The following is a 13,001-nucleotide window of genomic DNA, read 5'->3' as shown; positions in this document are numbered from 1 at the left end:
TCAGAAATACGGGTGTAAATTAATTGGGTTAAGCTGTTCTATTTTTTAACTTAAACTGGTTAGTGATCTGGTTTATTAGTTTTGCGAAGATCCAAATTATAAGTCTGACATGATTTATATTAAAAAAAAAAATTGGCTTAGATATGTTAATCTGTTTAAATTTATTAAGCATTCAATAAGTAAAAAATAAATAAAATAATATTACTTTATTATTTAAAATCATTAAAATAATACTTTTATTTATTAAATTTAAAATAAATAATATGATATAAGCTGATCTATAAGTTTATAGGCTTAATATGTAAAAGAAAACCTATGAACTGCTTTTTAAATAGGCTTTTCAAAAATCTTAGTATGTTATATTTGATTCTATGAAATAGGTCGAATTTGATCTGATGTAAGCTGAGTCGTAAGTCCCAGATAAATCGCATGATACATTTACACCCTTAAACAGAAATCATGGCCAAAAAGTGGTAACATACGTGTTCATATGCATATCACACATTTTCACAAACATTTTAATAATAAATTAGAATATTTTATGTGCATCCACAGAAAAATAACAGCTCTATATAATAAGAATATTGTAATTTGATTAACATTGAAACTAGTTGAATAAGCCTCACCTACATATATAATTTAGTAAATAATGACTATCACAAAAATGATTGGTTTTTGCAGACCTCACAAAGCCTAATGTGAGCTTTTGATAGGAAAAATACATAAGTAAAAAAAATTGAATGAATAGTGATGATGAATTTAAGTGGGAATTTTTTGTCTGTGGGATCTTATTAATATTAAAATTTGATTTCTGACTTTCTCAAAACCATATAATGATAGCTAGTAGTAATCTCGTGAACCTGAAACACTGGTTTGAGATAAGATTGAAAGCCCTAAACATCATGTTTGGAAAGTCATATATAATTTTTATTTTATGAGGATAATAAAAAAAACAAAAGGAAATTAAAGAGAGAGAGAGAGAGAGAGACAGGGAGTGTTTCTTATGGTTTTGAACATTCCTTTCTTAATATTATTGACGTTTGCCAGTAAGTGTTGGGACCCAAAGTGTAGCTCTTTGGTGAAAAAGTTGGGACATTTCATATGATCCACCACAAACCCCACATTTGGTTTCTTCATTGGCGACCAGAGAAAGTTAGGAGCACAGGACCACCACATACCCCCTTTGAATTTCTTCCTATATAACAACACCCTTCATGCAATCTAATCATCACTTCATGTTTCAACTGGATTGCACATTACAAAGCATGATAAAGCCCTCAAAAGTACACTGCATGTTTGAGAAAGAGCAAAGAGGAAACAAGCAAAACCTCAAGTTCACAGAGAAGATGAAGTTAGAAACTGAGACTATTAGAGTATCTAAACGAAGGCTTATGGGAAAAAGATTAGGTGCTCTTCTCAAAGAAGGTAGAGGAAGGTTTTATATACTTAGAAGATGTATCATAATGCTTCTCTGCTCCCAAGATTAGTGAGTATTTTTATATCTGTTAAGTTTTGTTACTAATTAATATAAAGTTGTATATTACTGTCTCTTCTAACGAGAAGAGAAGTTGTTATAATTGATTGTTGAAATAAAACTACAAGTAACTCTCTCTTTTTCTTTCAACTTTTTTCTTGTTCTAGTTGTTATCCTAAAACAAGAATTAAGAAACTAATCTCTTATGCATCTTCTCTATATTGTCCTTATCATGGTGAGGTTAGGTTTTCTTACCATATTCTTTATTTTTCTTTGATCTCAATGAAACTTTTTGAACATAAAATATTTCTGATGAAATATTTCAAACTTTTTTTGGACTTTTGCCTTGACGTTGCACTATGGTCTTTACCCTTTATTTTTTTCCAAAGAAGGCCCAAAAGAAAAAGAAAGAAAGACCGAAATGGTGAAGATTTTTGGTGCAAAATGATCTTAGTTTTTATTTTCAGGAAGCTAATTTACAAGTTTTAAATTATATACCTAAAGTTAAATATATATGGCTTGCCCTACTGTCTCTTTCCGCAAGTTTTCATAGCGTTCTTCGGTCACTATTTAGCAGAAAATTATTAATAGCAACAAAAAATCAAAAGCAGCAACTTTATAGATTCTGCGAAAGGAAGCACTGATCAAGAGCAACTTTACCATACTTTTTAGTATTTACCCTAGCTACAACCGCTAACTCTTCACAATTCCTTCAAAAATAAAAAACACTCGTAGGTCACTTATGTTGAATTGGAGATTGGAATTAATAGTCATGTATCAAACTATTCATCTTAGATTTGGTTTAATTTCACACTTTAATAAATTTTCAGCTCGATTTGATAATTTAAAGAGGACTTTTGTGCCAAAGAAAATAATAATAATCAGTCATGAAAGTTTAAACTATGATCAAGTGAAGGCATATATATGAACATTTTATATTTTTCATCCTTTTTCTGGTATGCATGACAACCATTCCGTTCTTTGGCATTGTTTCTGGAAAAAAATAATTCTTTTCTATTTATGTGTCTTGGAATAGTTTCTGAGAAAAAAAAAATATGTTTGATAATATGTTATATTTTTATTCCGAGAATGATAATTGCTTTTGATAACAAAACTAATAATGTAATAAAAAATAATTCATATTAAGCATAAAAAAATTTCGAATCATCACTTTCCTTTCCATATGGTGGTGTGGTGATGGTGGCAGCGGCGAGGTAGTGGTGGTGGTTGGTGGCGGTGATGACAGTTGCTGGTGGTGATAGTAGTGGTGATGGTGAAGGCATGTGACGGACCCAGAAAAATTTCTCTATGTCCGCACACTTGCCCCCGAATTTTTTTTTTGTAAAAAAAGTTTAAATTAACGCTTGAACCCGCTCATAATCTAGTTGCTTCCATAACAAAGGATGAAGAAATCATGGGAATGAGTACGTGACATGGGAGGAAGAATAAGTTTTCTCTCTAATCAATTTGTGTTGCTATGTTGATTTAATCATCTCTATAGGTTGCTAACTAATATAAGAATAAATATCATTTTTGGTCCCTAACAAAAAATTCAGTCCCCACTTTAGTCCATTATGAAAAAAAGAGTCATCTGGTCCCTATGAGATTTAAAGTGGACCTATTTTAGTCTTTTTGAGACTAATGTAGGTCTTTTTTGAATTTATGAGGGACCACGATTTTAATTAAATTGATCCACTTTGAATTTTTTAGAGACCTCTTCGAGACTAATTTTTGATAAGGGACTAAAATGGATACCATATTTAGGGACTTAAAATGATATTTATTTCTAATATAAATATTGAACCAAGAGACAAATAATAACCTACATAACTAAAAAAAAAAATTAAAAACCAAAATCACATGTCTGCACTTGCGGACATGTGACCCAACGTGGGTCCGCCAGTGGTGGTGATGGTGATGGTGACAGCGGCAATGATGGTGGTGGTTGGTGACGGTGATGGTGGTAGTGACGACAACATTGGTGGTACGACGACGATGGAGACGGTGGTCGTGTTGGGATGATGGTGGCGGTGGTGGTAATGATGGTAGTGGTGGAGAGTCATTGAGTGTGATTGAGAGAGACGAGTATTTCTCATTTTGTGCCCGAAAATAAAAAAAAACATGAATTTTTTTTTTCTGTTCCCTAGCACAAAAATTAAATCAGTTCATCCTGATAACAAAAAAAAAAAATCGATTTTACCAAACGAGTTTTCTATCCATTTCTGTTCCCGAAAATAGAAATTAAAAAAAAAAAAAAACTGATTTCGGAAATGTTGTTATGCACACCCATGTAATTTTCTGGTTAGAGAACACAAAAGGAAGAATGGAGTCAAGGACAATGTTACTCACACTCACTATCAAGCTTATTTAACGATCTAATTAGAGGAAACTACTTGAAGCTTTTTGTTTTGAAAAAACAAATGAGAAGGCAATTCGAGAGTACATAAAATATAGAGCGAATGCGAAAATAGAAAATTATATTCTTCTTCGTTGGGAGAAAATTAAGGTGAATATTCTTCTTATTTCTTATACAATCGCATATTCTTCTTTCTCAGAGAAGATAATAGAAAATTTTAAGTTTTAATTTTCATCTATTTGGAGAAAAATTTCAGTGCATTAGGAGTATCAAATTCGGTGCTCTCTTTTATTAAAAAAAGAAATTTTTTTCCCTTTTCACCCATTTTTTTTTAATAAAAAAGAATACCGAATTCAATACTCACTATGCATTAAGGTAGTGTTTGGTTTGGGAGAAAAAAAAATTTACTAGGGAAATGGTTGGAAAGTGAGTTTGGTAGGAAAATGTAAAAAAAGTTGTTTGGTTGATCCAAATATTACCAGGAAAATTTATTTAAATATGCAAAATCTATGTTCGGGAGAAACTTTGCACCTGTTTTTTCACTTCCTCAATTATCTCAAAATACCACATCTCAAGTGGTATTTTGTAACAGTAAATTTCATCCAAAAATCAACACAAAAGTCATTTTCCTATCTATCCTATTTGCCTGGTATTTTTTGAAAAAACCTGAACCAAACATGGTATTTTCCAATATCCACTTACACTTACCCATCAATCCCAAAATAAACCTTCAACCAAACACTACCCGAAGCTTTTCTCCATTTTCTCAGCTTTCAACCCTCTAAAGAAGGTAAAAATGATAAAGACTTGTGTTATAGCTGGTGAACCATGGTTTTGGAGTAACATTAGGAAACGTGTGGATATGTAGAAAATTGAGTGGATATGCAAAATAGTAAGAAACTAACTAGCTACTATTTCATTATTATATGGCCAGGGATGGATGGGACTTTTTGCTTTGACATGGTAGTATGGTCCATGCACTTTATTTCTTCAAAGAGGACCGGCACAAGTAAAGAACGATGTTGATTTGCACTTAGTACAGTGAATGGGTGACAAATACTGCTTCTCCACTACAAAAGTTGAGGAATCTTAAAATTTCTCATTACAAAACATGACTAGCTAATTGTTCAGTCTTTAAGACAGAGATGTCCAGCTCAGTAGACTGGTATGTCGATCTTGGATTTAATGTCCTTTTCAAGGTATCTATGAATGAGATATCCTTGAGTCAAGAAGATTATTGAGCACAGAATACTATAACGGCGTTTGTCAGTGAAGTGTGTGTGCGCACAGTAACAACATAATAGTATGAGAGAGAGCGTAACGTATCTTTAGGGTTTACCTTGTATTTATAGAGGTTACCTATAAGTAGTGTGGATGGACCTTTGATGCCTCTGATGAGGGCCTAGACCTGTTTGCTATGCTGTCGTATTAGGATTAGTATCCTTGATAGATATCTATCATTTATTAATATCAATCCGTATCTTAAATTGCCTCTGATTGGACTTACCACTTAATGGGCTCATTGTATGGGTCCATAACACTAATTACCATCAACGATCAAACTATTTTACAGTTGTATTTACCTAACACCAACAGTCACTGAAGTTAAAGTAGGCTTTTCCTATTGATCTCCTCTACTTTTTGTCTATACAATTGATTTTGTTTTGTTTTGTTTGGTATCGTAAAATGAAGAGTTTAATTTGCTCAAGTTGATTTTTAAAATACAAAATCGTCAGTAGTTGGAAATGAAGGTTTATATGCCAAACATGAGAAGTATGTTGATCTGACATGACTGAGGAGGTAATGGTATGGACCATGGAGTCACTGTGCTAGCCTTAAACAAGTTGAGGGTAGAAAGGGAAGATGTGTTGAACTCAATTATGGTTGAGATGTAGTATTAGCATACTAACAACAAGCTCAAACGTTGGAGAAGATGATCCTTTTAGTAAGATAAGACCCTCCATTTATAGAGCTCATCTTTGGTACATCAGCAGTATGTACTACTGTCATTGAAAATTAAACACTTGTTTTTAATATATTTTTTTTTCTTTTTCATGTCATCAATCAGCATAGGTGTTTAATTTGTATTGGAGGGATGTATAGAAAAGTGGGTAAGACAGTAGTATTGTAAAAAATTTCCCATTTATAGGATTGGGAAGATTCCATCTTAATATGAAAAATGTGATGTCATAAAGTTTCAACTTTATGGGCTCCACTATAGTATGAGGTAAGTGATCCTTGACGTGAAAAAAGTCATCTGTGCGTGAAAAATGTGAATAGGAGTGTAAATAGGTTAGACTAGACTTCGACTTAAATAGCTTAGACTTGACCTGGCCTGTTAGTCTTGTGTATGCCTAAATTATAAGTCTGAGTTATCTATATTTAAAAAACAAAAGTCTTGGCCTATGTCTTTTAGCCTCTTTAAGTCTATTAAACATTCAATAATTAAAATAATATTATTTTATTATTAAAAAATAATTTTATTTATTTTATTTAAAATAAATAATATGATATAGATCGTCCTATAGGCTTATAGACACGACATGTAAAAAAAAAATCTATGGTCTACTTCTTAAATAATTTTTTTAAAAAGTCTAAATCTGCTTTATTTTATTATATGTAATCGGCCAAGTCTAGTTTGATATAAGATAGGCCGTAAACCCTTGTAAGCCGGTCTATTCCGTTTACACCTCTAAATGTGAGGAGCACAGGAGAATCACTTATTCCACTGTTTTGTCTAAGGCATTGTCCAATAGCCGTTAAGTCAACTGGGCAAAGCTATCCGGCCGTTTCAAAAGAAAATGCATTTTAAACAAATTTGAAAGATTAATATAAGTAAACTTTTAAGTACCCATCTAAGAATTCATATATTTCATGACCAAAGTGTCATATTTCTTTTTGTTTGCATCTTTGATGGACTAATGTCGGAGAGAGAAAAAAGCAGGACCGAACTACGCCAAATTATTTTAAAAATCAATGACTTATTTCTTTAAGATAAGATAGTTATTGATTTGATCTAAATTTGTTAAGTATGTAAAATTGATTATGTTCTACTATAACTGAATCACGCACCACATGCACCTCTTGTTAGAGGCAACGGTTCATTTCTACATAACCCTCGATCACTTGAAGGAGTGTGTACATTTTGCTCAGGCCCTGTTCACAAGCAAACAGTTTATGAACTATGCTCAAGATAACTGTTGCACAACACAAGCTTGTAATACTTAAAACCATCCTCAAGACAGCAACTGTCTTGCTAGTCGATATTCACTAATTATTACAAATATGTAAATACAATATCAAATCCAGACTATCTTCCAGTGTCTCGTAAGTCAAATAAATGCCAGCAATGTATGAATATTTCCTAATATAATGCATTATTTGCCATTTTCCATGCAGCCCTCCATTGCTAACACTCAAGTGAGAAAACTACCTCTAGCTTTAAAAAATTTCAGCAAATATGAATACGCTAGTATGTACCAACTAAAAACAGATTTAGAAGTCTTCATATCAAATTTCCTCATGTCTGATAGGTAATCATATCCTGCGTAGCTAACAAATCGAGTAGTTCAGGTGGGGGGGGGGGGGGGGGGGGGGGGGGGGGGGGGCTGTTTCCTTCAGCCCATGTTTTAGCAGCAGTCATGACACATATAGAGCTTAATTTCCTCGTTAGGAATATGTAACTCATCTTCCTAAGAAACTCACTTGCTTAAATAGTGGTATAAACTATATCTTCCTTCATCTAAAAAATTATGGGAATACCAACTCATCCTTGAACTTTGATTTTACATAAATGAACAGAGTCAACAAACATGTATGAAATGTTACATTGTGATGGAACCCACAAAAATAACCACGGATAACACCAAAAGTTCATTGGAGACAAGCTCCGTTACAGTACTGACAGCAAGCAAAATACAAGCAACCACAGACTCCATGACTTGTAATACAGAGTTACAGACCTCAACAACAAAACAATGATAGAAATACAATTAAACTGCAGAACGTAGTAACCGACATAATGAGGAAAAACTCCACTAAAAGACAACAACCTAGCCTTGAGAGCTTCCCTATTTCCTCTCCTAATTCCCCAATTTATCCATAATATTCAGCAAAAAGAAACCCCACCCTAAACACCTATATATACTAATTCCTAACTAATGGGCTTGGATATTTTATTAAAGGCCCATCACATTGTTAATCAAAATTTCAATTTACAGAATAACAGTACTCATCCATAATTATACAGCAAGTTCCCATTGGCCGGGATTCTTTAAACATAAACAAGTACATGCATAGAATTCATTCCCCATTGCATGAGAGCCCTGACCAGTAAATAGACGAGGGCCCAAGAGATACAACAGACTGGAGCCAAGGCTAGCTTCATGTGATTATTCATTATTATAATAAAACTATTCTTTCTTCACTGACTGTCATCTAAAGTACCCAGAAGGCATTTCTCCAATAAGAAATCAGCATTAACCCAAGCATGGTATTTATCTGACACAAGGATTAAGGATAAGGCTGCAAGTAGTCCTTAAAGAACATAAACTCTGCATTATCTGGAACAGATGAAAAATGCAAATGACATGTGCACGAACAAACAAACAGAAATAATCTGCCTAAAATAGGTATAAGCAACATACCCCCCTTCGCAACTACTTAGAACTTATTCGAGTATGATATGTACAGAAACATTTAAGACCCCCATCTTGGTTATAATATGTCAAGCATAAAAAAATCTTGTATTTATACATACTACCTCTATCCCAGAATATCATATAAATAGGATTCCAAGCATTGGGAAAATTAAGATCTCCGCTTACCAAACACACCTCTTAAGTGGGTAGATTTATCTCTAGGAAATTGTGCAAGTTCCAAGTCCAGATGATATAAAATTAGGGTCATAACTCCAATTCCTCATATAGAATATAGCTAAGATATAAGATAATGTGTTAGAAGCTTACAAATTTGTGCATCAACATTAATATTTCTCATATGAGAAGAATTTATCAAGGTTAACTAGCATGTCAAATGCAATGCATATTCACAGAACTGTTCGCAGATAAAAATTGGCATTTGAATGTGAGAAGAAAACAAAAACTATTTAACCACGGGTAACATTGAATTAATAGAAACACAAGAATGAAGTAAGCTCGCAAACTTAAATAACACAGTTTGAAAAAAGGATACTGAATATAGATGTGCAATCTTTTCCCACTGCCTTCATCAACATATCAACACCTGGGAGATTTTTATTTTTTTTGACAGGAAAAAATTTTCTGTTAATAATAGCATTTTTCTTAAACATATGTAATGTTAACCAAACCAGCAATAAGAATCATAAAAGTTAAATATGAACTTGCAGATTGAACTGATAGCTGTACCTCCGGGGTGAAACTTCATATATGGAGATATATTGTAAACACGGCCTTTTAAAACAGTCCACATTTGGCCCTCTGTCTGGTGTTTTTTCACTTCATCCATAGAAATAAGCCTCCTGTTTGACTGTCCCTTTAAACCTGGAATAAGACAGATGAGATTAATACATTACAGTACGTCTAATTCAAAAAAGATGTAATGACAAGTAAAGAACTAATGTATAAATAAGTTTACAGAAAAAAATGTTAACCAAAAAATTAATGTAAAAATACTATTTGCCAAAGGCATGTTGATAAATTACAAGACAGAAGCAACTAGAAGTGCGAGTAACCCTCTTATATGTGCATGCATATACATGCGATCTTCTTGCTTTTGGAAAGACAACAGAGTTCGGGATAATAAGTACTTAATACCTGATGTCATGTGGGAGCAAGATTAGATTATTAAGTTTAATTAGACAAGATCACATGTTAAGCCTTTATGTGCATACAACCGTCACGCATGCGTGTATCATTTTAAGTCAAAGTCTACAATTACCCTTAAACAGGTTGGGAATTGGGAATTTGGGACTACAAGCATATACACAAATTGACAGCAAAATTTATGCAGCTTATTTTCAAGTTTCAACTCAACTGTAATAATCAACCATTAGCTCTTAACTTAAGTAATTCGAAGAAAAATTCAAAAAAAAAGGGCCAAAAGGATGATTGCATAGTAAAATTTCAGCAAAGGAACCTGCAAGGTCGGGATGTGATCGGGTAAGCTTGAGCCAGTCCATTTGACTATACCCTTTTTCAAAAGGAACTTTGGCCCGAACTGTTGGCTTTTTAACTGAATTCTTCTGTTCCAGTGTCTTCTGAGGTGAATTCTTAGCATCACTTGGTACTAATTTTTCCTTCAATTCACTCTTCTGACTTGAATTTGTGTTAATTACACTAAAAGACAGAGAACCAACCGTACCCTCCCTTTTAGAATTGGAATTATCTGGCAAACCATCCTTCCACAAGAAACCACCGTTGTGACCACTACTATTACTATTACTATTACTACTACTACTTCCATTTGATGATTCTTCTTTTATGGAAATATCAGCAATATCTGAAACAAGCTTGTTTGTTTCAACACCATCATCACCATCAACATGTGAACTGACCTATAATATATAATGAAGATGCATGTTCATATCAAGTTTGCATTGCAAAGCGTAAATCTGCCAAATATATTTATCAAAATACAAAAACAAAGCGACAAAAAAAACATTTAAATAAATAAATAAATAAAATATATATATAATTTCACTGTCCAGAAAATAGCATTGATCTTACCTGACAAAACGTGAAATCGTTATCAATATCCATTTCAGAGCAAACCGCGATTCTATATAAGATTTTGGTTTCACAATGAAAAATAAGGAAGAATCAATGAAATTGTAGCCGCCACCGTTGAAAATTGAAAATGATCGGAATAAATTCACGAACGGACGCGTGAGACAATTGTGGAAGAGAGAAATTCAGAGTTTTCAGCTTCTCGTTCTTGCACATTGTGGGCCTTCTTTGGGCCATGGGCCCGGTTTAAAGAATAAGCCCAAATGATTAAGTCTCGTAGCCCAATTTTGCTTCAAAGTAACTATGCCCTCGCTGTTGTGATATGATTAGTGGAATCGAGTGTTACGCAAGTTTTTCAAAGCACCCGATAAGAAAATATTATAATTTATCATATTCTACTTTTATCTCTCTGTTTAGTGAGTTAATAGGATATGATTTGTTTATTCTATTTTTTCATTTTATCCTATCCAATACATGATTTTTTATCCTATGGAAGCTGGGTTAGGATTCAATAGGATAGGATATCAATATTGGATATCAAATATATCCTCACGCTATATAATATATTTGTATTTATTGCATTATATTTTATTTTTTCTTTCTACTTTATCTTTTTATATAATCTTATCAGATTACTATTCAGTTGCTCATCAAACACAAGACATGATATAAACTTATCAGCCTCATATCATATCCTACCCTTATAAGCTCCGATCATATCCTACCTTTATCTTATCATCTCCGTACCCTAATCCAGCATGTGGCTTGTTTGTGCAAAAGTCAAAAATATGGACCTTAAAACCGAGCTCATTTTTAGTATTATAGGCGCACGTAAGTTCAAAATCAGACGTATGTATTTTAAATAATATTTTTCTCTCTTATTTGTCAGTATTAGTATTTTGTATTTAATTTTAATTGGATAAATATATAGAAAGTTGTGTGTTACGGTAATATTCTGGAAACTTTCTAAAACCTATCACGTATTAGATTTGTTTTTCCGTTATTGAAACTCAACCACCTTTATTTATTTAAGGCTGAATGTACATTTTGACATCTACCATCTTGTTAATAATTAAAATATTTGATTTTTTTTTTTTCAATTAAAAGAATCAAGATTCTTTGTCAGTCTCTTATTATTAAGAAAAGTTAGTGATACGATTAATAATTTATATATTTGACATCATATATTATTAAGTTAATGTTTTAGTAGACTCGTTTCGTTAATAACTCTAATATATATTAATCTCTCCGTATTAGTAGAATGAATGTATAATAATATATTTAAATATTACAAAATAATGCTAAGTATAATAAAAATATTATTAAATTCATTAAGATATTTTTCTAAATAAAATATCATGTTATTAATGTAAATTATTTGTCATGTTACTAATATTTATTAACAATTGAATAGCATATTAATAAAGAAATCAGATTTTTGCAATTAATTTTTTTTAGAATTTTTTTTAAAAAAAACACACATTAATCATAATAGGAAGGCAAAAATTACAATTAAAACTTTATTTAATATAAGCAAATGTTATAACATGATCTCCTTGATTTTTTATTTTTTATTTTTGTAAAGATCTCCTTGACTTTCATCCAAAAAAGACAAGGGCCAAGACTTCACACATTAGGTCACAACATTGTGGCAAGTACAGGAACAAAGTTTCTCCCAACTTGTTATAAAAAAAAAAAAAATTTCTCCCAACTTTTTCAAAAAATAAATAAATAAATAAACAAAGAGGAAAGTTATATTTACAACCTTTTTTTTTTACAACCTCTTACAACCATATATCATAACTGTTGATTTTCGTCAATCAAAGATTGTCATTTATTTTGAATTAATAATTAATTAATGAGTTTAATTTGCGAAAATCATAACCGTTGTTTGACGGAAATCAACGGTTATGATATATGGTTATAAGAGGTTGTAAAAAAAAGCTGTAACTATAACATCTCCCATAAACAAAAGAGAAAAATATTTATTCTCTTAAAGGATATAACTTTGTATTATTTTAGATTTTAATAATTGATTTTCGTCAATCAACAATTATAATTCATTACGAATTATTAATTTATTATATAATTAGATTTAGTAAATTATAAACATTGATTGATAAAAATCAACAATTAAAATTTAAAATGATACAAAATTATATTCTCTAAAAAAAAAAAAAAAGGTTTCTGCCAACTTCGCCGAAATCCGCGGATACTTTTGGCCGCTCTTGGTAATACTTTGCCTTGCATTCTCCTCTCGTTTTAAACTTTATGCATGTGTTGTCTAAAATTGGCCGGTCATGTTATTAAATTTATAACATCATAATATGCAATGTTCTATTATTATGATAGTAATCATTTACAGTGTACTAATAATATTATTATTATTAAATTGGTTTATGTTATTTGAATTCTTGAATATTTTAGTGAATAGAGTACTATAATTTACATTACAAGAATTAAA

At 31.7% G+C, this 13,001-nt stretch overlaps 1 protein-coding gene across 1 annotated transcript; it reads right to left on the bottom strand.

The window, feature by feature from the left end:
• Window positions 1–7,614: 7,614 nt before the first annotated feature.
• Window positions 7,615–10,693, bottom strand: LOC133298226 (cytochrome b5 domain-containing protein RLF). Its single transcript, XM_061497484.1, has 5 exons — window positions 10,538–10,693; window positions 9,948–10,365; window positions 9,218–9,352; window positions 9,024–9,074; window positions 7,615–8,330 (listed from the first exon to the last, which is right to left on the bottom strand). The coding sequence occupies exons 1-5, from the start codon at window positions 10,568–10,570 to the stop codon at window positions 8,254–8,256; spliced, it is 714 nt and encodes a 237-aa protein (XP_061353468.1). The 5' UTR covers window positions 10,571–10,693; the 3' UTR covers window positions 7,615–8,253.
• Between the last annotated feature and the right edge of the window lie 2,308 nt (window positions 10,694–13,001).

The sequence above is a fragment of the Gastrolobium bilobum genome, unplaced genomic scaffold (genome assembly GCF_033153095.1).
Source record: "Gastrolobium bilobum isolate Gb01-03AN ecotype WA unplaced genomic scaffold, APGP_CSIRO_Gbil_v1 utg3870, whole genome shotgun sequence".
NCBI classification, from domain to species: Eukaryota; Viridiplantae; Streptophyta; class Magnoliopsida; order Fabales; family Fabaceae; genus Gastrolobium; species Gastrolobium bilobum.
The sequence above is the reverse complement of the archived record's forward strand: the minus strand, read 5'-3'. Positions and strand labels throughout refer to the sequence as shown.